Source organism: Thunnus thynnus, chromosome 16 (assembly GCF_963924715.1).
Source record: "Thunnus thynnus chromosome 16, fThuThy2.1, whole genome shotgun sequence".
Classification (NCBI taxonomy): Eukaryota; Metazoa; Chordata; class Actinopteri; order Scombriformes; family Scombridae; genus Thunnus; species Thunnus thynnus.
The window spans coordinates 27,621,930-27,649,780 of record NC_089532.1 but is presented as its reverse complement, the minus strand read 5'-3'; the positions used below and the strand labels follow the sequence as shown (position 1 = coordinate 27,649,780).

Sequence of the window (27,851 nt, the reverse complement as noted above, 5' to 3'; positions counted from 1 at the left end):
TTTTTATTTGCTTATTTATTCTTTTATTTATTCCTCTTTATATTTCCACACTTATTTTCTTATTCTTTTACAGATTTATTCTTTTTTATGGCACTCCTATGACTCCATATTCAGTAACGCACATCCACAGAGTCTCTGCCGTAAACTACGCAGCGTAATTGACCAATAGAATAGCAAAGTGTCGTGACGCCACTTCCTGGTGGTTGTGCGGGAAGTTTGGTCCTCACAGTCAACAACAGTCCTTACAGTCAACGTTCAACAACAAAGTCAAGGTGTGTATTCATTTTATACTCTAATAAAATGTGCGAGTGTCGGCTGTACTGACAGTGTCGCAGATAGTCGGCAGATAGTCTTGTTAAACGTCGTCATATATCAGCTAACGTCATTTAGCGATGCTAACGGGTAGCATGATAGCTAACAGACATTTATTTAGGTGTAATGTTACTTGGCTCATCTGTTAACTTAGCGTTTATAGACTCACTCTGCCCACAAACGCGTATGGTTTTAACCACAGGAGACTGTCAGCTCCCCATCAAACATAATGTTGAATAGTGTTAACTAAAGCTATGTTAACTGACTTTATAAGCTGCACATACTTCACTAACAGGGAACGGACGACATCAGGATGCAGTTATCACTAGCTAACTCAGCTGCCTATCATTAGTGAATAGAATAATCAAATATGACACTTCTGTAACGTTACCACTGAAGCTAAAACCGCACTTTTAAGAGTTAACTGCGACATTATATGATCTCTGTTGGGTCTGTTCACAATGTATTGTAAATTAGCTTAGTATACAATTGGAAATAACGTTACTAACTATATCCGAAGTGAACTAGTCATGCATGCAGTAAGTTAGCATCAACTGCTAAAGATGACTGCGTTTCAGATGCCTCCTAAAGCTAAGGCGGCAGCGAAAGGCAGAGCTCCACCCAAGAGGAAGCTAGCAGAGGAGTTTCCACCCGGAGAAGTCCTTACAGACACTGGGAAGAAGGCCTGGAAGCTGGGGGCTCCAGTCGGACAGGGCGGCTTTGGCCTCATATATTTGGGTAAGACGAGATGAGTGGCAGATGATCCAGTTTGAAAGTCATATTCATAACCCCAAAGACATTTACAGATAGTTTTATCATTCATCAGACTTTCAGTTTTGGTTCTCTCTCAGACAAAACCTCTTGCTTGAACACCAGACACTAACATCATTAATAGTTGACTATTCAGTGTATTTAAATGCAACTTTGTACTGTGCAGGATCTGACCTGCAAAGTCTGACACTTCAGTGATCTTAAAGGTGCTCTATTGAGTATTGAAATTATTCTTTTTCTTTTTCTCCAGCTGATGAGAATTCTGCAAAACCTGTAGGTGCTGATGCTCGCTATGTCATCAAAGTGGTAAGAATCTAAATTATTGGAAGATCAGTATTTTAATTGTTTACTTGTTTTCTTTCATACGTGAAGTGGGTGCACACGCCTACTTAGCAATATACTCCCCTTTAAAATTAATTCAGCCCCCTTCCTTGAGTGCAGCACAGTTTATCAGTCACACATTTCTTTTGCAGTAGTTTCTGTTTTGTTTTTAATAACTTGATGGATCAGTTTTGCGCTTACTTTTTGTAATATAATGAATGAAACTCACCCAGTTTATACCAGTTCTTCCCCAGTCGTATTGGGGTTTTCCATTGGCACTTTTGGCCGCGTCGAGTCAAACCATGCTGGGTTGATTTGCATTACCATCTTAAACACGTCTGACCTGCATCCAAGTGGGTTGCCCATGACGACCCCCCTTCTCCCCCTCAAACAGGCGTGAGTCGTGCAGCAAGACTGAACTCTGGAGACCAGAGAGAAAGCTGTGTGTTCAGCTCTCAGTACTTTTGTGGCTTCTAACTGAATCTCTGTGGTTTTGAAGTTTAGTTTCTACTTTCAGATATCTGCTTTATTTGACCATTTTCTGACCACTTTCAGCCGTATCAGAGGCACGTTAAGTCACTGCAGATGAAAACAATCTCTGCTGTAGGGTTAGGGTTATGTTATGTTAAAAGCTTTCCACTGAAAAAGGAAATGAAATGTGCCCCATTAACATACATGAGGGCGGCAAATTATTAGGAACACTTTTCAATATAATGCACTCCAGTACACCACCTCAATAATAAACATAAAGTAGAATTAAAACCTTTCTGACAATGTCAACAAGAACTGAAAATGTATAAGCTTTGTAAAAGTAGAATTTATGACAGGGCTGTTGTATTGAATTGCATTAGATTGCACAGGTGTTCCTATTAAAATGGCCAGTGAGTGTACATCATGCTTGTATACTCTATACACAAAGTGCAGATTGTAAGAAATACACATAATGGCCAGTATAACTCAAAGATGAACAAGGATACACTAATTTAAGATGCACAAAGGAACAAATATCATTGTTCTTTTATCAACAAGCTATTCCAGTATTTTCAGACTAATCTGAGCATTGAAACAATTCCCATTCATACAATTTTAAATTCTACATCGCCCTGCCCCACAGTGGCTGTATGACAGGACAGGTCAACAGTGCATGAGGAAGGGAGCCTTGTACCCCTCTACATCTCCAGTGAATCTGCAGTAATATGATGGGTGTGTAGAAAACACTGTTCAAAACTTTACGATAGGCTACCTCTTCCCTTAGCTTCTCTTATATTTCTCCCATTATTTGATACAATATGTGTCCATGTCTTCTTATCTATTTCACATTTCAAGTCATTTTGCCATACCATTCTGAAATTGTCACAAATAACACTATTCACTTTGCATAACATTTTATAACATAGTGAAGCTGTTTGTTTGATTTTTAGGGCTGGAAAAGAAGCTCCACATCACATTTGTTCCTTTGTGCATCTTGACACCATACACTCCCAGCTTTTGATTTGTATCTCCAAACATCCTTACAGTTCAAATTATACTGAGCACACATCTCATCACATGAAAGATGTGATTCATCCTTGTGAAAATCTCCCAAAGTATCTCCCACTTTTACCCATTTTTACCAATAAATAGACTTTCCCACATCAATCTCAGGATTATTCCATACAGATATGGAGATTACTTCATCATTTTGTTTGCCATATGACATACCTTCCTGTGGTCAAAAATAGGATTTATTTCTGGCACACCTGAATTTTTGTCTAATTTTTTATATAAGACCTGTGATGGTTTAAATGGTGCTGTCATATTCATTTCTAGTTGCATCCATTTTGCCTTTTCTCCTTCCAGCTTCCAGTGTTTAGCCAATTTGGGTGATGTTGATAGGGTTTCAATGTAGTGAGTCCATGGGACCCACAGGTGGTCATTGGAGTGGGTCCCAGGGCTCTTAACTAACTTTTTTCACCATCCTCCTGGAACCGTCCCAAAATACAATCCAAGCCGTCCTGAAATGAATGTGGACCATCCTGAATTTAAAATCTTTGTTTTTTTTACGTTTGTCATGAGTTAAAATCATTCAAAGTTACCTTTTAACATAAATAAAACATCATACAAATGATTAGATAATCAATCATCAACCTTTTTTACTCAATTCATTTGACAAGTTTAGATTAGACACTAGAGGTAAATCAGTCACTTCATAAATAAAGGTTTATCACAAAGTGAGGAAAACGGATGGAATAAAAACTGCAGAAAACTTTGAACTGTGGTAGGTAGAATATATAAAATAGATCCTCTCTGTCTGAAGAGTACAAACATCCCTCTCCTTAGTCACTTAAATAAACCCACATCTCATGTACTGTTTCATCATACTGATGTAGCTTTAACTTGAACTTTCTTAGCTAACTTAACAAGACTACCATACATTAATACGCTGTTTATGAGGCAGTTTTCCTACTGAGTGATGAGTTGAAGCTACCTCAACCTCTACAGGCTGGAGGATGGGACATCCCTTCTTGGTGGACCTTGATAATGTAAAAAAGGGGGAAATCATTCCATTTGTCAGGATATCGATCCACTTCCGGAATTCTGGACCAAACCCAAATTTACTAAGAACAATCAACAGAGCAAGCAGAGTTACAGGGCAGGATGTAGAAGGAGCTGAATACTGTCGGTAGAGCTCCTGTTCTTTATAAAGCCCACTTGGTCATTATGAATAATACTTGGGAGAACTCTCTCTAATCTGGCAGCTAGGATCTTTGATAGCACCCTTCCATCAGCATTACTCAATGAAATAGGACCATAATTAACAGGATCCTTTAAGTCTCTATCTTTTTTTTAGGGATAAGAATTATCAGGGCCTCCCTAAAGGACTCAGGTAGTCTTTTTATTTGCAGAGCTTCTATAAAGACATCTGTTAATCTTTCGGTTAGTATGTCAATGAAAGATTTATCAGTGTCCCCCCCCCACCTGGATAGATTAAGACCCACCCAGGTAGATCAAATCCCAAAAGCACAACTGTCATTTCACAATGCACACAGACCAGCGGACCTTCAACCCACATAAGCATTTCTATTCTTATCTCCTACCACTCTGATTTGATTCACAAATGTCAAAAATCAATTTTCTAAATGTTAGTTAATAAGGTGATGCTGACAGAAGGAAAAAGGTGAAAGTCAACTGTGAGGGCAGTGCAGCACCTGGACAGTCTACAGCATGAACACACTAGACTTATCTTGTCAATACATCCATCCAGCCACGTCTTGGACAATGATGGTTTTTCCTGGAGCTTACAGTGCAGCAGAGAGGCTGCTGGAGACATAACATTACTAGTAACACAGCGGAGCACCCCGCCCGGGGCCGGATTTAGTGATTTGGGGGCCCCAGGCAAACTCTGTCTCGCTTTATTTTCACCCTCTCTCTAACGTGGAATGTTAGTATTGGCAGTGGTAGAAGAAGTACTCAAAACTTTTTTTCTGAAGTAAACCTATTAATACTGTGCAGTACAAGTCAGCATTCAAATTTTGACTTAAAAGTGAAGAGTAAAAAAGAGGTATTAACACGATTACTTGTACTTAACTTGTGTTAAAAGTGTAGCTGTTAATTCTTATGTAATGCTGGATAGGTTAATGAATAATAATGCATCATATTTTATTTGTTATATTTCATGAATAAAAGCAGGCACCTTTTAAAATCAAAAGGCTGTGGACCATTTATCTTAATAGGTAGTTATGTTTCATATTGTATTTCAGTGGAATAAGTACACCAGTGAATGGTTTGGCAAAATTAGATCATTTCAACCAGCAGTAAACAGAGTTATTCATGAATCTATGTTTGACTAGTTTACTAGGCTACTGAACCCACCCGTCACCCACTATGCCACCCTGCACCACAAGTAAACTGTCAACCTGTGGGAAACACTGTTTATAGGTTTCTATGGGCAAACCATCTAACCTCAGGGACTTTCCCTCATTCACTTGTTAGATGGCCTTTCTAACCTCTATCTCTAAGTGTTGTAGTCCTCCTCTCCTGAATCATCCTCACACTCAAATAAACTTTTATAGAAATCATAAAAAACTCTGTTAATGCTCTTTGTGTCTACACTAAGTCTACTTTTTCTCGCTGTTTTTATCTGATTGGCCAAAAGTTTCCCAGTTTTATCCCCCTCTTCATTATAAATTGTTCTCTTCCAAAATAAAGCAGACTCCACTTTAGCGTTAAAAACTTGTGCACTTGACTTTTTAATTTTCATGTTTGTTGAAGCGTTGAGTTTGAATATTCTTTCACCAATTTTTTTTCTCCTGTTGTAGAATCTGATACTCCAAATTTTCCACTTTAGCATTTATTTTCTTTTTTCTTCTTACAGGAGAGCCCTATCAGCCGACCTCTAACAAACACTTTAGAGGTCTCTCATATTGTTGCCGTTTTTTCTGTAGAACCTTCATTTTCTTCAAAAGAAAAGAGTCTTCTGCGATTGAATTTTGAACTTGTTCATTCTGTAATAATAATGAATTAAAACACCATCTGTATCATCAGAAAACTTTCTCTTCTTGAATCTCCAATAGCAAATCTACCATTGCATGGTTTGTTAATGAAAAGCCCCGATATTACTATTTATTAGGCTTTCAGTAAGTTGGTTTGAAATTGAAAAGTAATCAAATCTAGACTGACTGTCATGGCGATGAGGAAGAAGAGAATATTCTCTTCCCCTGGGATTAAGTAAACGCCATATATTAATTAACCCCAGATCTCTCATTAACATACAGATAGCTAGTCTATCTTTTGCTATAACTGCTATAAATTTAGTCTTATCCATGTAACCATCCAGCACTTGATTAAAATCAAATGCCAAGATGATATAACCTTCTGCCATGGTAGAAATAATATCATCTCATTTATGAAAGAAAACAGTTTACAGAAATGTTACTACATCATGGTTTATACTGATATCACAATATAAAACCTGATATACTGATACAGAGAATTGAATGGATACTGACCACCCCTACATACTACTACACCCCTCTGTTGCACTGTGTGTGTATTCTGTCTGTTCATGTAACCTTTAACAAAAGATGTTTGACAACACATGTGTCAGTCTTTGTCAGTGCCAGGCTCTGTTCAGACACTGTTTCATACACTTGGCTATTTTTTTAATCATTCAAATTTGTCTGGGTGGTTGATAACACATTCTTCTGTGGTGTGACAAACTCAGAAAGCTTTAAAGAGACTTTAATACCCGTTTAGTCCAATCTAGACTGTAACTGTACTTGTTGTTTTCTCCACAGGAGCCCAGTGAAAACGGACCGCTGTTCTCTGAGCTCAAGTTTTACATGAGAGCTGCAAAGCCTGATCTGAGTAAGCCACTTTACCGGTCCTTAGAAACATGCATAAACACACACACACACACACACACAGACATATACCTAGAAGTATGTCACTAAGCCAGAGTTAGCCTTGTGATCATCATACCACATAGTCTCTCACCACCAGGGCAAACAAATAAAAGAAAGGCAACTTTCTTAATTAAAAAAGACAATCTTGTAGAGGAGGCACGAAGGGGCCCTGCAGAGGAAGGGAAGCTTTTGGTGGCAGCTCCATTGGCCCCCAGGCCACAGCTTTGCATTTTATATAATAACAATCCAAATGTCAATCTCCCCTGACAATTAACTGTTATATTACTAAGGAACCAAAGGCTCATATTTTATTCATGGTGGAATCTCACGTTGTTGGTAAATATTTGTCCCAGCAGCAGATTAGCTTGCGGCCACGGTGCCCGGCTCCCCCCCACGGAATTATACTCTTATTACTTTGAGCATCACAGCCATCACCCACTTACACCAGCACCAGTTAGCAGTTAGCTGTGTGCTCACAGGAAGTTGCAGTTACCAAACTGTCTTTGATTTTAGATGCTGTGCATTTCATGGATTCGTACACTCGCTTTTAAGTACCTTAAAACATTCGCTGATATGTTTCCTCTCGGCCTGCAGTCGAGAAGTGGATGAAGTCTCACAAGCTGAAGAATCTGGGAGTTCCCAGGTACTGGGGCTCAGGTCTGCATGAGAGAGGAGGGAAAAGGTAAGGTTTGAATACAGGGCCAACACTCAAAACCTGAAATGTTCATTTGCAGTTGCAACTTTACAAATACACGCCACTACATGATCAGAGTTTAACAATAGAATAAGTACAAAATGCTTGTATCACAAAACAAGCAGAGGTAGTGTACAGAAGATCAGTGTCAAGTTTGTCATTCCATAAAACGTAAAGGTCAATACAATAGAATTTGTGCTTAACCATAAATGTACAACTCAGGATTTGTATCTCTTGTAAGATACATAATACAGGTTTCCAAAATAACATTAAAGTTATTTAACTGCTTATATAAAAACAAAAGTTATTCTAAAACTGTTTGACAGAAAGGCAGAACCAAAATAAGTGGACGGGAGTCGATCTACTGCAAATGGCACCATGGCTTTCTCTGTTTTTCATATTGTATTCTGCATCTTTCTAGATTAAAAAAAAGATATTAAGCTGCTTTAAATGTATGATTATATGTATAAGATTCCATCTTGTCTAGTTAGGGTTATGCACTGGGTTAAAGAGAGAAAAATGATGAGTAACCTTTGGATGTTACCTTAACAGCACACATATAAAAATGTGCTAGAAACATTTGTGTAATCCTAGATGTTTAGATGAAAGGGTGCATTTGTATTTTAGTGGCATCATGTCAGTTACAGGGCATCTTTAGGTTTAATCACAGGAGCTCTCACATTGTTTCAAAGGCTCTTTTTAACACTTAACAAGGAGTTTTGAGCTCTTTTTCTTTCATAGCTCTTCTGCTAATTCTACAGATGATAAACACACAGCCTGTCTGACACTTTGAAAGTACTAAAGAAGTACTCTTTGTGCTTTCCAGGTATAGGTTCATGGTTATTGACAGACTGGGCACAGACCTGCAGAAGAAGTTTGAAGAATGTGGAAAGAAGTTCCCCAGAAAACTGGTCCTGCAGCTCGGTCTTCGACTGGTTAGTTATATCATCATCAAATGGTTTCATTTTGCCTACATGTTTCCACTGGATTTCAATGAAATGGTAAACAACAGGTTGATGGAATCACAGGAATGTTATTATGAGAAAATGTGTTACAGACAGGAAGCATGAGAGGGAACCATACATGTCCTGCAGCCATCAAGAATACTTTTATAATAACTCTGTCCCTCTGTCTTACCTAGTGACAAGCTAACGTCAATGTATAGCAGTTTACAAAGGCAGCAAAAAGCCTTACCTTCAGCCACAATCTTTCTTTTTAATTATTTTTATAGTGTAGCTTCCTCAACTGTCAGATAGTTCGGTGTCATGATTACCCATTGAGCATGTCTTGCTAGTGTTCTCCATTGAGCATCAGTGAGGAGAGCAATAACATAGTTTAATAGGTCAACACAGTTGCATGTTATGACCACCAAGGCTACTTTTCTGCAGCCTTGCTAAGTATGCTAACATTAGTTATACTGTAATGAAATAATCAGAGCCAGCGAAGAAACTTGCTAGCACTAACGCTACCTCAGCTGCTACGTCAGTCACAAGATCACCTCAAGAGTCTGTGGAAGTGATGCTGCTGGATGGACTCTTTTGTAGAAGAAGAGCTCATCTGTAGCTTTTTGAAGGGCAGCTTGAGACGGCAGGAAAAAACGGGGAAGTTAGGTGACCTTTCCTTTTTGAAGCATTTGGTCACACCGTACAGATGTCATTTACACCTGGCTGACATGTGATCACAGTGTGAGCCAGACCTCCTCCAGATGTGGGCGTTACATGCATTACTCCTTATTCAGATAGATATGACATGTTAATACCAGACGGAGATCTTATCCTCAAGGCATGTTAGAAATCAAAACGACAAACTTCAGAGATATATTTCATCAGCACTATGAAGGTGTAACATTGTTTTGTCCTTGTGTAGCTGGATATCCTGGAGTTCATCCATGATCACGAGTACGTGCATGCTGACATTAAAGCATCCAACCTCATGTTGAGCCACAGCGATCCCAACCAGGTCAGTAGCATCATCATCGCTAAAATCATCACGCATTTTTCTCTATTTTCCATTCTTTGTGTTGGGAAACTAAGGTTCTATTGTGACCTCGGCACTGTTCCTTGAAAGCAGGGAGATGATTGTGTTTTTTTGATCATAACACACTTGTGCTGCTTCATTAGATTCAATTAAGGCCTGGAGAGGAGGGGGAGTGTGTGTGTGTGTGTGTGTGTGTGTGTGTTCCAAACGGGGGAGATTAGATGGCAGCAACAAAGCTTTTTCTAGCAAACAGGGTGGGGGCAGGGGCAAATATTTAATTTGAAGATTAATAATGTATCATTGGTGGTGTTATTAAAGAGCTATTTATAAATGACAATTTAAAAATCGGCCCCTCAGGATTTGAATATTAGGTAGGGTTGTTGTTTTTATAGCTGTGCTATTTTGACGCTTTCCCTGGAGTTACTGGGAATGTAGATTTGGTTTTATAATGTTTCTTTATTAAAGCCAATAAGCGGCTGTAGTATACAAGCATAATGCAGATCAAATATAATAATAAAGCTCAAAGCTCGGATTATAATTTGATATCCAGAAGTGAGGAATCAGCCCCATCTACGCTGCATGAACACAGTTTCATTTTGGAGTTTCAGGAGAAGTGAAATATGTATCTGAAAGTCTAAAGTATGACCTTGTTCTTGGTCCGTGCATGTGTGTGTGTGTGTGCATGCCTGAATTGCTGTGTTTGTGAACTGTAGGTTTACTTAGTAGATTATGGACTGGCATATAGGTACGCGCCCGACGGTGTCATGAAAGAGTACAAGGAAGACCCCAAGAGATGTCACGACGGCACCATCGAGTTCACAAGCATTGACGCCCACAAAGGAGCAGGTAGCTATGACAAGTATACGTATTTATAAGCTCAGATACAGATCCTAAAACCAAGGTGAATTCTATGACATCATCATGGACAGATGCCATTGTCCTTTCTTTTCTATTATGTTACTTAAACATCCAACTATTTGGAGTATTTTAACCTTTGCAAGGTGTCAATTTGCTGTATGTTCCTCTCAGTCTTGCACTTTATGTAAGTGTCAGCAGTTGAACATGTTGGTCTTATGTATGAATAAATGTCGTTGGCCGACAATCCAACAGTCATAACCACTTCAGGCAGTGATTGGCCAGGTGTGGAGGTGTGAAAATAGGGTTTGAACTCTATCAAGATATGTTTTAATTCATCACACTACTTCAGAGTATCTTATACATGAAGTGTATCCATCACATCCAACCATTTCTCAGATGTATATTCATACTGGTATCAACCACACTCTGACCCAGACATTGTACATTTCTCAAATAACTTGAGTACAAAGTCAGAAGGTTGTGATATGTAGTACAGCAAGCTAACGGAGCGCTACACATGCTCAGTGGTGTCTGCTTTACACAGAACTACGCTGCAGACTGAAAACATGATCACTGTTATTAGTCTGTGTCTAAATAAACTACAGTAAACCAGTTCTTCATAATGAAGCTCACTGATGGGTTTTCATTAGTTTCTGGACAATAAATGAGCTGTATGGCACAGAGGAATAAGAGACTGTATATCAGGCTTTGGATAGACACACAATACTTGTTAGTAGGATCAGTTCATTCATGAGATTTGTTGGCTTTATCCTTTAACAGAGAGATTCTAAATCTTGTTCCACCTTTGCAAGATCAAGACAACTAAACATTCATTGACATCTCTAAAGCACACATAACATGAAATGAATCCAGAAAACAAGAAAACAATGTGAATGATCCAGGTCAGCGTTGTTGAGGAGATTCTTCATACTGTATCAGTATAAAAGTGACTTTTTCCTCTTGCAGTGAGGAGCAACAGGTATGAATGAAAAGGCTGATACAACCATGCCAACTCTATGAATGAAAATATGAATATCAAGCAAAACGCTTTATATACAGCATGTAAGGAAGGGCAAGAAGCATATAATACAAGGCATTTACCGTGGTGTTCACAACCTGACAACAGTGCATTTCCACTTGAATGTTGATATTTTTATTAATGTCAGTACTCAAAAAGGTGCTGCTGACAGTTTTTGCTGCTGCTGCTGCTGATTGGTGTTTGTGTGTCTCCAGCTGCATGTAGACGGAGCGACCTGGAGATCCTAGGCTACTGCATGCTTCAGTGGCTGTGCGGTCGCCTGCCCTGGGAGGACAGGCTGCAGGACCCCCTCTACGTCAGAGACTCCAAAATCAGGTGAGAGAAGCACACCTGCTGTCACCGCATACAGCGTCTGAACCTGTGAGTCAAACGTTTAGAATTCAGTTCAGTAATATTTCAAATCTCAACACTACTTTGGATCTCACTTACAGGAGTCAAGAAAACATCTCTGAGTTTATGACCAAGTGTTTCTCCTCTCAAGACAGACCAGGTAAGAGGGATTCACACACTTACACGCTTCTGTTATTAAATGACGATAGACAGCAAGTTTTTTTTTAAGCGATTGGTGACTATGAATGAGATAAAACAAGCCTACAGTAGGACAGAAAGTAGGTGAGTGATGAATTTTCATTGGCAGTAATAGCAATAAAGAAATCAGTACAAATCCACAAGTATTACCTTTTACCCTCTGGTTTCTCCAGCTGCTTAATGGCCCAGTAATACCGTACAAGGCTGTTTGTACCAGCTTCCAGCTGTGTGTGTGTGTGTGTGTGTGTGTGTGTGAGAGCCTCTGTCGCCTCCATCTAGCTGATAGCTCACCAGATGACAGGGTTAAACCAGTGCTTCTGCAGAATGAGCGTAAATCAAGGAATTAAGACAAAAGGAAAGTGGCTGTGGGTCCACAATTAGCAAGGTGGGTAATTAACCTGTAATGACAATGATTATTTAACACCAGTGCCGAAACTTTTCACTGAAGCTGTTGTGACCACTTCACCTGATGGTGGCACAAAGATCTAATCCTTTAAAGGAGTCATTCAACACTTTTTTTTGCTTTCCTCCTGGGAGTGACATAAGCTCAGGAATGTCCAAAGTTTAAAAATACATCTCCTCTAAAGCTCACTGATGAACACTCTCTTTGTTTGTTCCATACACACTCTGTGGTTTTAGGGAGAGTTACATGCAACAAGAAGCAAATAAGCATATTTCCAAAAAAATGTTGAACTATTCCTTTAAAGATGGACTACTTTTCAGGAAATAAAATAAATTGGATTTTGATTTAAAACGCAAAAATGTACAAATATTGAGTCATTTATGAAAGAGAGATGTTTGATGATTTTAGAAGTAGTATCTTGATCCACGTCTACATGCTTCTCATTAGGATCGAGGGGAAGAACAAATGCAGGAAACATTTATAGCGCAGGCTGTAAATGGTGAGTCTGACGTTTGTTGAGTTGCCACTTTAATGTTGGCACTTTGACCTGCAGGCAGCGTGTCGGTTCAGGCAAAAGAGACAAACGCGAAGCGTCACACCTCCTTCCTTCTGCTCTGCGGAGCACAACCAAACTGTTGTTTACAACTCCATCTGTGTGTGTGTGTGTGTGTGTGTGTGTTTGTGACTGTTTGTCAAGTCTGAAGAAAGTCACAGCAAACAGAATTAAGCACGACGCTGTGACAAGAGTGGAACATTATGGTGACGACAGAGTCTCGGAACAAAGATAGTCAGTAACACGAGGATGAGAGATGTTCAAGTCCAGTCAGGGTTATTTAAATAGTCTTTCATCACAAAACGCATATCAAAACACTTTACAAGGACAAGCTCTCACATAGCTAACTTATCAGACACAAAACAAAATATCAGTGTACAAAGAAGAAAGAAAACACAAAGCAGAAGACTTGATAATCTCCTTGATCCATTTTCTGGTACAACTGATTGTGGCATAGAGGTGAGGAGCTATTTGCAGGCTGTCAGGTTATGATGAACTGGTGCGTCTTAGTGTTTCTCTGTGTTGTAGATGAGATGCAGAGGTTCATGGAGGAGGTGAAAGCTCTGGGTTACCAAGACAACCCACCGTACGACAAGTTCCGCTCCATCCTGCAGGCCGGACTGAAGACTATCCAGGCTAAAGATGACAGCAAACTAGAGTTCTCTCCCATCAATGGAGCTGTATCAACTCCTGCCAAGGTCAGTGCAGCAAATCATTCTCTCTCACACCTTCACTTCATCATGGAATTATTGTATAGCTGATGAATGTGTGGACAATAATCAGGATAGCATGGAGAGCTTAGGAAAAGAGACAGAGCCAGAGTAAGTCTTAGGAGTATTGTTTGGCCTTAGAGAGCCAGTATTTATGTATGGCTAGCCCATTAACAAGGCTACCATACAGCCATTAGCCTCATTAGTGACTGCTGCCTCTACATGGATCAGTATCTGCCAGTGATGTAGCAGCATTAAACAGCACTTGCCAACGGGAACAGATATCTCAGTTGAACATAAGTGTCATGCTGTTTACAAGTGACATAACATTATGCCATTATAACAACAGTGACAATATTTACTGGAATAAGACAATTGAAAAAGCTTTCAGAGGTTGCATTTTGGGGAATTTGGAAGGCTTGAGCCACACTCTTGAAGGTTATGTTTTTATAATGGTGTATTTATTACTTGTAGAAATTTTAAAGTTCTGCAATTATAAATCACTCACCTTAAATGTCAGTTTAACACATGTACCTACCAGCATGATCTGTGACATCACAACTAGTTTGGAGCTAATCGTGGTCCAGTATGCAACTTACACAAGTGTGAAGCCTCCAATGCAAATACACTGAGAATGGACTATTCAGTGAAGTAGGAGACATCTGGTGTCCAGCAGTTAAAGTTTTGAAATAAACAATGTTTGTATATTCATAGATTTGAATTAGTTGGAAGGACAATATCTAATTTAAAGGATGTTAATGAGGTAATTTACTCAAAGCTGGATATTTTTTCTATGTCTTCAAACGTGTCTGGATGGGATCTTAAACATCTGACATCTTGAATGGAATATTAAAACATAAAGACTGACAGTCTATTGTTTACTTCTTTTAACTCAGTCTTCCTCCACCTTTCTTTTCCCTCTCCATCTTCAATTTCTCATCCCCTGGGCAACAAGGTCAAATGATATTAGACATAATTTTTCTTATTGTGATGATACACCTTCTTTTAGCTTTATTTATTGCCAAGGAAGCAACATTGTCATGGTTCATCTACCACAAATGCTTCATAATACTGCTGTAGTGGGCAGTTTTCTCTTAAATTTTATTTCATTAAGCATCACTTTAGAAAAAATGACTCCATCTATCCTTTCTTTCCTCTCTCCTACACACTGGAACATAGCAATAGAAAGATGGCATAAAATAGATAAGATATAAAAGTTAGCAACAATATAACAATGTAATATAAGAAATAAACATGATTTTACAAACTATAATGAAATGAGCTTGTATATATTTAAGGTGGGGGGATGTGCAATGAGAGCAGCAATGTAAATAACAGTCTCAGAGGTAGAAATGGGCGGTAGTGCAACAGAGTCATAAAAAGTGCGATGACAGGGAGGTGGGGGTCGAGTGTGAGTGATGGGAAGAAGCTTTGGGCTCAGAGGCTCCTGTAGCACCTACCAGAGGGTAGGCAGAAGAACAGTCCATGGTTGGGGTGGGTAGGGTGTTTGTTCTAGATGTCCTGTATGGCCGGGAGCTGGGTGCCAGTGATGTGCAGGGCAGTCTCGACCACCCGCTGCAGGGCTTTCCTGTCTGCTATCGTGCAGTCACCAAACCACACTGAGATGCAGTTTGTGAGGATGCTCTAAGTGGTGCTGCGGTAAAGGTTCATGAGGATCTTTGGTAACAGGCGGGTCCTCCTCAGCCTCCTCATGAAGTTGAGGTGTTATTGAGCCTTTTTAGGAAGCAGGTGTTAATTGTCCAGGTGAGATCCTCAGAGATGTGGAATCCCAGGAATTTAAAATAGAGACATGCTCCACTTTGGCCCTGTTGATACAGATGGAGGAAAGTCTGCAGCTTTTCATCTTCCTGATGTCCATAATCAGTTCTTTGGTCTTTTGGACATTGAGGACAAAGTTTTTGAAGGAGCATCATGATGTCAGATGCTCCACCTCATCCCTGTAGGCCGTCTCATCATTATTGGTGAGTCGGCCCACAAATGAAATGTCTTTAATCCAGTTGTTCAAGGTCTTATTGAAGCATTCTATGACATGTTACTCTGTGTCTTGAATGTTATTGAAATCTCCGTCTTATCTGCTTTAGTAAGTAAGGTTTACTTGTCAGTGATTACTCAAAGTTGACTATGTGTGTGTAGCTTTATGGAGCATTTCAGCATCTTTCAGCTCATTGTTTTGGTTTTAAAACCTGCAACTTAACCGTTTTGGTTCAGTCTCACCACTCTCATCAACCTTGTTTCCAGCAGCAACAAGAGCAGCAGCAGGCAGCTGTTTTCAGTGAAAAAGCTCTAAAAACCCACTGCGCACAACCTCCTCAGCAGCAAACAGACATTTTTAGCAGCCAGATATTTTTCTCAGGGGTTGGTGGAGACCAAAACTGAGCAAAGAAAAGAGTGAATATCAGTCTTACATTCACCACAGAGTGAACAGGTGGACACAAACACAACTCCAAATGAATGCTAATGTTGCTCTGTTTCAGACGGATGTTCAGATAGGCACCTGTTTGTGCAACAGCACATATGCTGTTTACAATGATGTTGGCAGCAGATTTAACACTCAAAATTTGTACTAACATTTGATAAAACAGGTACTTGATTTCAGGCAGAGGTGGACAAAAGCAGCTTCTCAGTTTGAACTAAACACCATCAGTTTCACTGACTTACAGGTCAACTGTGGCTACATCAAAACTCTGTCTCCATCTGACTTGTTTTACATGGTCTTATAGATGTACTCCCTTACATCATATAATGCTGAAAGACTGAGGCTGAAGCTACAACTTGCTACTATAGCTAAAGCTATAATTTGTTGCAGTGGGAAATAACATTAATTACTTATTTGCACACAGCTACAGTGTCTGTATTCTTACAGGTTCACATTCTAATATTAATTTTATTGACAATATGATCAGTCATATTTCTTTCCTGCTTTCCATCTTCCTATTTCTCTCTTCTTCTTCTCCTCTCCTGCAGTCTGTGTCTCTCACTCTCTGGCTCTTGCTCTCTGACTCTCTGTGCATATGGAAGATGCCACCGGGGACATGGCGTTGCCAGCCGAAGGGTTACCGGGCCCCGGCACTGGTTATTGTATGTAATTATCCCGCCAATCTGTTCACCTCAGCGGGTGCCACATGGTGATCATGAGGTAGCAATTGTCAAAATGGAAGCAAAGATGGAAAGGGGGGGGCAGGGGGATCAGTGATAGTTCAGGCTGAGAGTGGAGCTTCATTATAGAGGCCCAGGATGGAGGAGGATGGACGGAGGAGTTGATTGCCTTCACTAAGTGCTCGACTCTTTGGGGGGCCACCTTTTCTTTCTCTTTCCTCAGCAGACCTCACTCTCGCTGTGATTTCTGTAGAGATGAAGGAGATAATAAATTGATAGTTTATGGAAAACTCTTTGCCGTATTAGCAGCGATTTTAAAAAAAAAAAAAACAAAAAAAAAAAACCTTCATCTTTGTTGACCCCAATGTTTAAACACGGTAAGAAAGGAAAGCTGGAGTGTTTCTATTTGGCGCTCTGTGGTCAAAACAGCGGAATACATAATCAGACGTTTTAATGGATTAATGTCTGTGAGGTCTTGGTGGCTGGTGAGATGGCAGAGCGATAATTGCATTTGCTCAGACTTCACACGTAGAAGGCTGGAGGCTCCGAAAAGTCGGGTCGCCTCATCGCCAAGTCAAGGCCTCGCCTCAGTGTTTGTCTCTTTATTCCCCTCAACATCAGGCCTGAGAGCATCAACAAACTCTCTACTTATAGACTTAAAAATTGTGTTGTACTTTGCATTTGGGCTCCTTTTTGTATGAGCAGTTTTGTCAATGAATACATGGAAGACCAGCTACAGTAGAGTTTGATGGTCGTGCCGGTACATGACCCACAGCTGAGCATTATCTTAAAAACAAGTACAAACGTTCATGTTTAGCCACCTCCTGGTTGACAGTCCCCTTCTCTTCATTTGCTTCCCCTTCCAGAAGACGACCAAGAGAAAGAAAGCAGCAGATCAAGGAGAAGGAGGTGACGAAACTGACGGAAGTCCAGTCAAGAAAAAGAGAGTCGCAAAGAAAAACGGTAGGTTTTCTCTCCTCTGATCAGATACTTGTCTCAGGGATGGGAATTGATAAGATTTTATTGACACCTGATCAGTTTTTTGTGTGGAAAAAACTATGCTGACACAGGTTTTCAGTGTCAACATGAATATTTTATTATCTCCGTTGTTTATCAATGACTTTGAATGCTGATGGAATATATGAAACATAACTGGTAGATAAGATAAATGGTCCGCAGCCAAAAGTGAACTACATTAATGAATGAATGAATGAATTTGAAAACATCTTACAGTCTCCTGCCTGTATGAGAATAATAAAATGAGTGGGAGGAGGGGTGCTCCGCTGTGTTATTAAGAGCAGCCTATCTGATGTACCGTTAGCTCCGGGGAAAGACATCGCTGTCCAACACGCTGAGCGGCCGCAGGGTTTCTGAGGTGAAACAGACTGAACACAGAGTTATTTTCTTCACCTCAGAGTTGGTTCAAGTTGTTTAATGCTGGAGTGTGTGTTGGTCAGCCAGTCTCGTTTGTTACTGCTGATTGCTGCTCCGCTAACATTAGTGGGACAGAGCATGATAAACATTTGAGTGTTTTACAGATATTTGTCAGGACTTTATGTTGGTTTGCTTTATGATATAGCAGTGAAGGTGTGTTTTCCCCTCCAGAAGTGAACGGTGTAAAGAAGAGTCCTAAAAAGTCTCCTAGACCAAAAAAGGTTGCCAGCACTGGAAAACGCAGTGTCCCCAAATCCAGATTGGTGGAGATGGGCACCCAGACGTCACCTGGACTCGCCAAGATATCCAGAGGCAGACCCAAGAAAACCAGCCCCTAAACATCCAGCTCTCTCTTCACTCCTCCATCCTCCTCCGCTTTTCCCTGCTTCTTAAAAAAAACACTTTTTCTAAGTTTTATACTATATGATTTTCTGTTTCTGTTCTGATATGTTACACACTGATAAATGTTGATGTTTGACTAAGTGTCTTGTGGTTGAAAACAGCTCCATTATAATAAAGAGGAAATTAAATTGTCAGTCTTGTGTTTTTTTTATTAAAGGTTTGAGGGTTTAGGGCCAGAGTGTGATGAAAGCAGACTAGTTTGTCTATGCTTTTATTCACATTGTTGACCAGAGACATGATGGAGACAGCAAACAGCATGATTTGGAGCATCAGATTTTTGAACTGAAATGAAGAGACAAAATGCTGTGAGAGCTTTGCTTGTTTACTTTTTTTGCTTGTTTTGTGATCCATAATGAACAGTTGAGAGACCGGACAACACTCAGCTGCTTATTTTTGCACTTACTGTCTGGTGGAGTAAGAGGTAACCAGTTCCAGAGTAAGTAAAGGATGCTGCTGCACATCTAGTTTCTATTGATGAGGCTCGTGTCCTTATTTAACTGTGTGTTATGATAGGTCAACTTCTTAATAAGTTACCCTAACTCAGACACACATTTGATATTGTCGTGCACATGTCGCAGAATTAGAGGTTACGTTGTATTTTGATTCCAATGAGGGTTTCCCAAAGTTTGCCATTGTATTTATACCTGATCCCTTAATATGGAGGGCCTTCCACAGCTGTGACTGTGACTGCACACGGAGAGACACTTTGTAACGGAGTGGGGGGTTGGAGGGGTCAGAATGGAAAACAGCCTTAGTGAGGAGAGCCAATCAAGATGAAGTCCAGTTATGATGCATTTATTTGAGCAGAAAGAGTGTGTAAAAAGGATATTTTGAAAATGCAAAAGCTCTCACCATTCAGACAATATAAACCTGAATGTCACGTTTGACTTTCTCAAACCTTTAAGGGAGTAAATGCACCGCCTCTGAGCTCAGGACTGCTAATGCACATGTTTAGGGGGCGACAGGATGATAATTACGTTTTGTGAAGAGACATCTAAATCAGTGGCCTGCATCTTCAAATAAGTGCATCTCTTTGTTCTCCTGTCCGTCTCTGTCCGGCTGCTGAAATGTCACGTTTTCTGACAGATATTTCTCAAATTGTTGTCAAACTTCTATCAAATCATCAGAGCTACATTTCTATCAGAACGAGAGTGCAGGAGAAAATTTCACACATGAAAAGCTGCTGACAAGCTGTCCATTTCCCCTCCATCCACCCTTGTCCTCAAGCTCATGGACCGACCCCGATGGGACCCCCCACCTCCCTCATTAACTCCCAACAGGCTGCCCCATCCTCCCCTCCCTCCCCACGGAGGAAGACATCTCCACTAATGTTAGTGTTGTGAGGGCCCTCGGGGGCCCCTGTGGTGGCTGGTGGCTTGCCATCGATTGTTCCAGCCTCTTCAGAAGTAAAGAGACCCCCTGCCCAGCTCCCCCGCCCCCACTCCCACTGACCTTGGGGGCACCACAGCCGCAGTCCCGCAGTAGGGGGCAGTAGTACATAATGATAGCAAATGGATGTAGGTGGGTGGGGGGGCGGGGTTGGAGAGATGGAGGGTGGGGAAGGGACGGCACTTAAACACAACACTACCATCTTTTCTGCTTGCAGCGAGAGGTGCACAATTTCACCCCGGCCGGCCATTTTCATTTAGCATGGATGTGTTATCCACTGGCCGGCCTGGCAGGCAGTTGTTGCCCATGTGTTTGCTGCGGTCGGCCTCTGATCGGCGAGCCGGCGGAGCGTGAAAACCTCGCAGCAGTGGCCTAACCACCTCTCTCATGATATGGATGCCAACCCTCCCCGGGCCCATGCGCCAATAACTCGATAGCAGTTTCCCCGGCCAGTGGGTTTCCTGTGTGTTTGTGACAATTGTCAGTATTTTGGTGGGGTGGCATAGGAGGGGATCCAAAGTGTTCCGACTCAAATGGAAGGTACAGCTAGGGGTGGTTCATTGCAGGAGCCAAAAGTTGAGACTTAAAAGAAAAGAGGGATTGGAATGTTTTCACCCGTTTCATGCTCACAATCAGCGATTAGTGATGTTTTAAAGCTGTGGATTTGAATGAGAGACCAAGACCATGTCCACACTAAGCCACACATCTTCTCTTCAATTTGACCTCCATCCAGACTAAAACAGTGTTTTTCTCCCCCTGTTAGAACGTTGGTTTGGTGTAGTAGTGTGTATGGAGAAAACAGAGCTTTGGAGCAAAGCTGTCATATTGGTAATAAAACAGATGGTGGCAGTAGTGAGGCATTTCATTGGAAGAAAAAGAAGAAGAAACATAACAATGCGGTTTCACGCGAGTGTTGTTCTCTTTATTGTCTACTTTGACAGCTTGTTAAGAGTTAAACGTAGCTATCTACCACCCTTCTCTGCTGAAACTGTTGGAATCTGCTCACAGTAAACTGTCAGGAAGCTGCTCCGGAAACAGAAATAGTATTTCTTCTTCACTGGTTTTCTGTGGCTGACTTGCTCATCTGTCCTCCGCACATGCCCAGTAAGAGGAGAATTACCCGTTTTGGCATTTTAATGTGGACGGAGGTATTCCCAGAGACGAGCTGAAACTCCTGCTGTGGTCACATGTTACTTTTGCTCGAAAACGGCGTTCTAGAATTTATTCATTCATGTAGATGTACACCAACATGAATGTTTTGCAAAGTTGCATCCACCATCAGCCATGTATAAAACCATACAGTCCTCCAAACTTAAAGGTATTATCCAATGTTTTTCATTGCCTTAAAAATAGCCAATACTCACGGCAGCATTTTCTGATCTGACACCTTTATCAGAAAGGTGATGATTACAAAAATGATTTCTATGACTGTCCTGATCTGCCACCACAGTGGTTTCAGCTGCTATAATCAGTATTTCGCTCAGTGACAGACAAGTGACTGAAGGGTTAAAAAAAAAAAAAAGGCGTGTAACTCACACTGAAAGTCAAAATCACCAAACCAGCAGTATCACCTGCTGGAGGTTGTCATGCACCTTTCGCTCATCCTCGGCAGCATCCTCCTCTTCTTGCTCCTGCTCTCCACTGGAATCAGCCTGCTCATCTGTCCAGACTCTTTCCTCCTTCCTCTTCACTTGGTGGTGGACTGTTAATGTTATCACTGCAGCTTGGCATGCTAATGCTAACAGGATTTATCATGGCAGTGGCATCAATATTTTGAATAAATATGTTAAAACATTTTGCAGATTTTTTTTTCTTTTTCTCTCTGACCTTTTCTGCTCCACCTTTTTGTTTTTTGAGACCTGACTTGTTTACCTCTAGTGTCTAATCTAATCTTGTCAGATGAATTAAGTAAAAAGGTTGATGATTGATTTTTTTATGTTAAAGGTCACTGAATGATTTTAATTAATTATAAATGTAGAAAAACAAAGATTTTCAATTCGGGATGGTCCACATTAATTTCGGGACGGCTTAGATCGTATGTCAGGATGGTTCTGGGAGGATGGTGAAAAAAGTTAGTTAAGAGCCCTGGGACCTACTCCAATGACCATCTGTGGGTCCCAGGGACTTAAAAACCTATCAACATCACTGAAACGATATACAGTATCTTTCTCAGGAGTTGGTGTAGTGAATATCGGACCTACATTCAGCAGCTTAACAGAAACATGACAGAAAGTCAATGCTAGTGTTGCTCCATGTATACTGTCTGTGTAAAAAGTCAAATACGTTAGCAATAACAACTTCATAAAGTGATGACAGTTGTGTTTTCAGTTTGTCTCACTGTCCCCATGTGGCCAAACAATCAATTCTTACAGCTTGAAAGATTCAGATTTCAGTTGATGGAAGGAATGAAGCAAAAAATTGTTCAAGAACATGTGATCGTGTCTTTGGTTTGATTTCTTATGTACACTCGATGGTAGGTGTGAACTATTCACTAAATCACGCCAGAAGTGGCTAAAAAGGTAAAAAAGAAGTCATTTTTCATTTCATTATATTTTAATCTAAATCACATGGACTTCTTTGTCTTGCGGTTGTGAATAATATGCTGTGTCAGTGGCCTCCTGTGTCTTCACTCTATATTCCCTGGCTCTTCAATTGTCACAGCTTAGACAGTAAATCTGCATTTCACACTCCACCCTCACTTGGAAAAAAGTAAACCAGAAACTCTCTGTATTTTACCCACCCTTCCACCCCAAAAAAAAGTACAATAAAAACTCTCCAACAGTTGCAATCATCCACGCCTACCTCCTCCTGAAACTCCTGGGTGAAAAGATAGAATGGAAATTTCACTCTGTTTGTGCTGTAATTTAGCCCTCCCTCCCTCCCTCCCTCCCTTTTTTTTTTTTTTTTTTTTTGTCAAAAAACAGGCCCCCTCTCCCAAAGACAAAAACACACAAAAAAATATGCACACCGATTCCAGGTGTGGGGGGGAGTGTGTGGGTGAAGTTACGGTACATTTGCCATTCTAGTTGTGTGTAAATATTAGAAAGCAGCGGGTTCCTGGCGTGAGGAGAAGCCAGCCAAAGCGGCGGCACTAAGACAGGCGTCCTTATCGGTATTGTGTTCAGACTCCGGCATGCTCCTGCTGTTTGTAATCTGCAGCCGCCGCTGTGAGCAAAACTGGACAGGCATTTATTGTCCCAGCAGGAGGACGCTTGACAAGAGAATGTTAAACACTCCGCTACCTGCAATTTTCAAAAGGCGATAGCAGACATGATAAAATGTACACACACATTTAATTTCATGTTTTCTTTTTTTTTTTAGAGGAAGGGGGGAGGCAGCAGAGAAATGGCAACTTTCTCTCTTAGGGGGAAGAGCGAACTTTTTCTTTTTTTTTTTTTTTTTGAGTCTCACTGTTGCTGATTCGTCTGTTTGTGTGTGCCTGAGCATATCTGTAAGTGACATGATGGAGGAAGCACAGCAGGTCTTCCTTCAGATCCTCGGGGTGACAGACTCTTCTAAGAGAAGAGTGCCAGGGCGGGCTGACCACAGGCCAAATGGGAGCTTTAATTTGATTTGTTGCTGGCAGTGGTGTTGACTGGGCTCGGCGGTCATCAAGAAGACATGTTCATCAGTGCCCACTCCTCACCACATGTACACAGTGTAATATGTAAGCTACTCGCAGTCTTCACTTTATCCTCTGCCAGTTTTATGCTTAGACAAGTGATGTGCCAAGTGTCCACAAAAGGATGTGAGGAGAACATGGTCTGTCCTCGTTCATTAGTGGGCTGATTTGATTTAAAATTATGGTATGTTCAAACTCCAAACATGAAGCAAATTTTTCACATGGCGCGATTACATACAAAGTCGATTCAAAGACACAAAGAGACGTGAATTTGCAACGTGAATGACGTGAATATGTGAAATTCGCGTCATTCACGCGAGTTGAAATTTGTGTGACACTGTGTTGCGAAAGCCTATCAGCGCTGAGATTCTCCTGACGTCCTGACATTGAATCAGAAATTGGATGATACACTTATTGTAGCCATCTGTGGGAACCCAGAGCTTGGAGAGAAGTCAGCGAGGAAGTTGAAGCTGAAAATTTACTATGAACCAAGTTCGCACTAGCATTAGCCTCTGTTAGCACAACTATTAGCACAGCTGGCATACTTGTCTGGTGTACTAGTGATTTAGATTCAACAGTTCATGTTTACGTGTGTTTTTTTTGTCAGAGGAGATTTGCCGCAGGAAGTGGAGGAGCCTCAGGGGCGCCTACCTCAAGGAGAGGAGAGAGGAGACAGATAAGAAGAGTGGGTCAGCAGCAGGGCCAGCTAAGAGGTGGAAGTACTCTGCGGTCCTGTCTTTACTTGACCCCTTTGTTACCCCGAGAGAGACGAGCAGTAACATGGGGCGGGGGGGGGGTCAAGGAAGACAGGACTGCAGAGTACAACACATAGAATGCAGATGCAGGACCAGTCGAGGACCAGGGTTCAGATGCAGCAGCAGGACCGTCAGAGATTGACATGGGAAGTTGGTTGATAAGAGAAGACACACACACACACACACACACAGCATGGGAAACTCATGCAGAAAAGATTTTTTGTATAGATGGATAAGTAGTTTTTTGTCTCAGTAGAGATATTTTCACAGCCTGCATATACATTACATTACATTACATTACATTACATTACATTAAAGGCTCACTGCATTAAAAGGTTGTGAGGAAATGAAAGGCTAGATATTATCATGGTGGGAACTGTATAATGTAGTAATATGGATGCATTTATAAAATGCTTTATGTGCTGTAATTGACACTGAGAGCTAGAAGGACCAGCTCTATTAGACAGTTCATATATCTGCCTAACAAAAAACCCTAAGACATCTTTGTTATATCGTCATTACTTACAGAAAAGCCAGAAAGTCTCTTTGTCTGTTGCCTGATTTTTATCATTTTAACAAATATTTACTTTACAAACTATTGCATTGTTGGAATGCAGTAGTTTCACAAAATATGGTGTTTCCATTTCATACAGTGACAAGGAGGACCTGAAAGAGGACCAGGGCGAGTGAGAGCTAGAGTGAGATAGAGAAACTTCTTTTAGAAGCGTCGGAGTGGCCTGCTCCTCTTGCTCCACCTCCCCCTTCAGAAGGTGAGTTTTTCCTCAAAAGCCTGCTTCCTTCCCTGCAAAGATTGTCACCCCAGCGGAAGGAATTTGTTAAATTTCAGATTCATAAACTCATTTGTGAATCCAGCGCTGTGGTGCTCAATTTGGAACCATTAGACCAGTTGAATAGGTTATCAGGGCGACAATCTTTGCAGGGAACGAACCAGGCTTTCCATTATTAATCGGTTAAGTTATGTTTTTTTTCTTATTTCTCTCACACACACACACACACAAACACACACACACATATACACACACACTCCTGGTCCTCCTCTGAGTCCATCCCTGCCTACTGCCACCATTCATCATCCATCCATCCATCAGCTGTTCAGAAGCTCAACACTGATGTTTTGTTTTGTTTTTTCTTCTTTAAATACTGTTGAAGACCATGAATACAATGTTGTTTGTTACAATGTAGTTAAAAAAATGTTTTTTTTCTAAAATAAAAGCACTTTATTTTCATGAAGACTAAATGTGACTCACTTCATGTTCTTTATTTACAAAAAATGTACAGTTGACGCATGTAGGAAACAAGCTTCTGTGGTTTTCTTTATGTCATGAGATAGATATTTTGTTCATATCAAAAGCTCAGTGTGTTCATACTTCCAGTCACAACATCTGTACTGGATATAGTACATAAAATATATTGTAGAATGATTGGATTGTTCAGGATACACTGCTACTACATAGAAAGAATCAGTTCTAGAAAATAGAGTAGACACTGCATTAGCCTTATCTAAATTAAAATTTAAAATGCTATCTGTATTTATTTTGCCTCTAATCATAAAATCATTTAAAAAGGCATAAAGTGGGACACTTGCATCAGACAAATCATTTACAGAACAAAACAATAATACCAGATGGCACAATTTCCATTTATCATGCTGTCAGTTTAAAACTAGTTTTGAATATTTTTTGTCTTAAAAGTAAAGAACTGTTTGCTTCTCATGTCTTTGTATTGGCTTATGAGTTGATTCTGTGGCCCCACATCTTTACCTTTTGACAGTTTCACAATATAAAAAGTTATCAATAATTTAAAAGAACTGTTGGTGTTTTTCATGTTTTAGCTATTTGTTATTTAATAATTGCATATTGCTTTTGAATGTAACACAGACTTGCTTGATAAAGTCAGCATATCATAGTGATGTCTATTTTTATTGTAGTGTTATTGTGTTGTCATGCAGTGTAGATACGCCAAATGAAAGCTGTATTACCTCACAATAATAATATATCATGGATAAAAATAAAAGCAGACACAATGTTCTCTATGATATGAATATGAAGTGATGACCTAGCATGCACAAACACAGGTATTTTCATTTTGGTGCTCACATACAGTATAGTAATATTGCAGAAAGTTTGCTCAATAGTAATGTGTGGGTGTCTCATAAAGGAGCCGTTTTGGGTGTGCTTGTGCACTACACAGTTGTTTACCATTTGACAGCTGCCTCTGCAGAGAAGTAGATGTGAACGCCTCCCTAACCCTGATGGCCTCTCTTGCTGAGTTGATGGCAGCAAGTCTTCCCAGACCTGGCAATGGCTCCACCTCACCAACTGGGATGCTCACCCTTACTGCAGTTGCCTGGGTTGTCCTCTGCAGGAAGTGGAGAGCACAGGTAGCCTTATCACACTTCTCCACAACTTCTGGATGGACCTCAGAGGCACGCCTGTACATCCTCCACCGGGAATCCCAAAGGCCATCTCCACAACCAGACGAGGACAGACGGTAATTGAGCTCTTCTTGGAATTACGCAGGAGGAGGAATGGCTTCATGAGGTTTTTCTGGAGTGGAAAGGTCTAATCAGCAACAAATACTTGTGGCTGGGGTTCTGTGTGGTCAGCAGGCAGTTGGAGGGTGCCAGATTGAAGTGCTTGACCAAAAGCTGAGTTGGCCAGAATCCCATCATCGCTTGTTCTTCCATAGCCCCCTACATCAATCACCCAGAAACAATATTGGGCATCCACAACTGCCAGGAGAACTAACAAGAACGTTCCCATGTAGTGAAGGGAACTGGGATCCTGAGTTAGCAGGGGCATTGAGAAGGACATGCTTGCCATCCAGTGCTCCCTGCAGTCCACAAATGTCCTCAGAAGTATAGTAATACAAATATGTGAGCATATTAGCATCATGGTCCAGTGTCAACAACCTTCAGATGGTGATAATAACACCACCCTTTATTGTGTTGACAATGGATCAGTCCCATTCTGTCTGGGGAAACCCTCACACCCTGAGTCTCACAAACATTGAAGTAGCTCCCTCAAACTTTAGTCTTACTCCATTGCAGTCTCACACCCCAACAAAACTTCACAACACCCAGACCAAAGCCTGGACCGCCCTCCACAGTCCAATCATGGATTGCTGTTGTTTGTGTTGATGTATTTCGCTGGGATCAGAAAATCTCACTGGCAGCAGAGACATTCCTCTGCTCTGATTTGGCTGTGTGAGCGACGGCTCTTAAATTGGGTCACAGCGACTAATGGATGCCATGCTGGGAGTGCCATTAAGAGGAAATAAACCTATGTGGACATATTTATTAGCCTAAGCAATTTGCACCTCAGGCCATGGACCATCTATTAGAGGCTAATCAGGGAAGCTTGTTGACTGCCCTTCTTCTGGTTTAAGTGGATGCCATACAACTATATGAATTCTTCTTATAGTTATTCACATGAATCAAAAATACATTTAGCAAGATTTTTGCATTTTGGTAGTTTTTAAACTGGTTCTGGACTATGAATCCAACTTTGCACTCAACACTGAAGTTTTAGAGATTTGGTAAATGCATCTCTGGCAAAACAA

The 27,851-nt window shown here is 40.7% G+C and overlaps 1 protein-coding gene across 1 annotated transcript; it reads left to right on the top strand.

Annotated features, from left to right (window-relative positions):
• The first annotated feature begins 163 nt into the window (after positions 1–163).
• On the top strand, positions 164–18,637 carry vrk1 (VRK serine/threonine kinase 1). Its single transcript, XM_067614327.1, has 13 exons — positions 164–272; positions 891–1,050; positions 1,334–1,389; positions 6,681–6,750; positions 7,383–7,470; positions 8,309–8,417; positions 9,349–9,441; positions 10,173–10,305; positions 11,551–11,671; positions 11,788–11,846; positions 13,369–13,538; positions 17,534–17,630; positions 18,273–18,637. The coding sequence occupies exons 2-13, from the start codon at positions 891–893 to the stop codon at positions 18,437–18,439; spliced, it is 1,323 nt and encodes a 440-aa protein (XP_067470428.1). The 5' UTR covers positions 164–272; the 3' UTR covers positions 18,440–18,637.
• Positions 18,638–27,851: the final 9,214 nt, after the last annotated feature.

What these genes read in the sequence shown, in the direction of transcription:
- vrk1 (XM_067614327.1), top strand. Translation starts at nt 891, where the DNA reads ATGCCTCCTAAAGCTAAGGCGGCAGCGAAAGGCAGAGCTCCACCCAAG. An exon ending in GCCACAGCGATCCCAACCAG is followed by an intron (nt 9,442 to 10,172) that starts GTCAGTAGCATC and finishes TGTGAACTGTAG; the next exon opens with GTTTACTTAGTAGATTATGG. An exon ending in GTCAGAGACTCCAAAATCAG is followed by an intron (nt 11,672 to 11,787) that starts GTGAGAGAAGCA and finishes TCTCACTTACAG; the next exon opens with GAGTCAAGAAAACATCTCTG.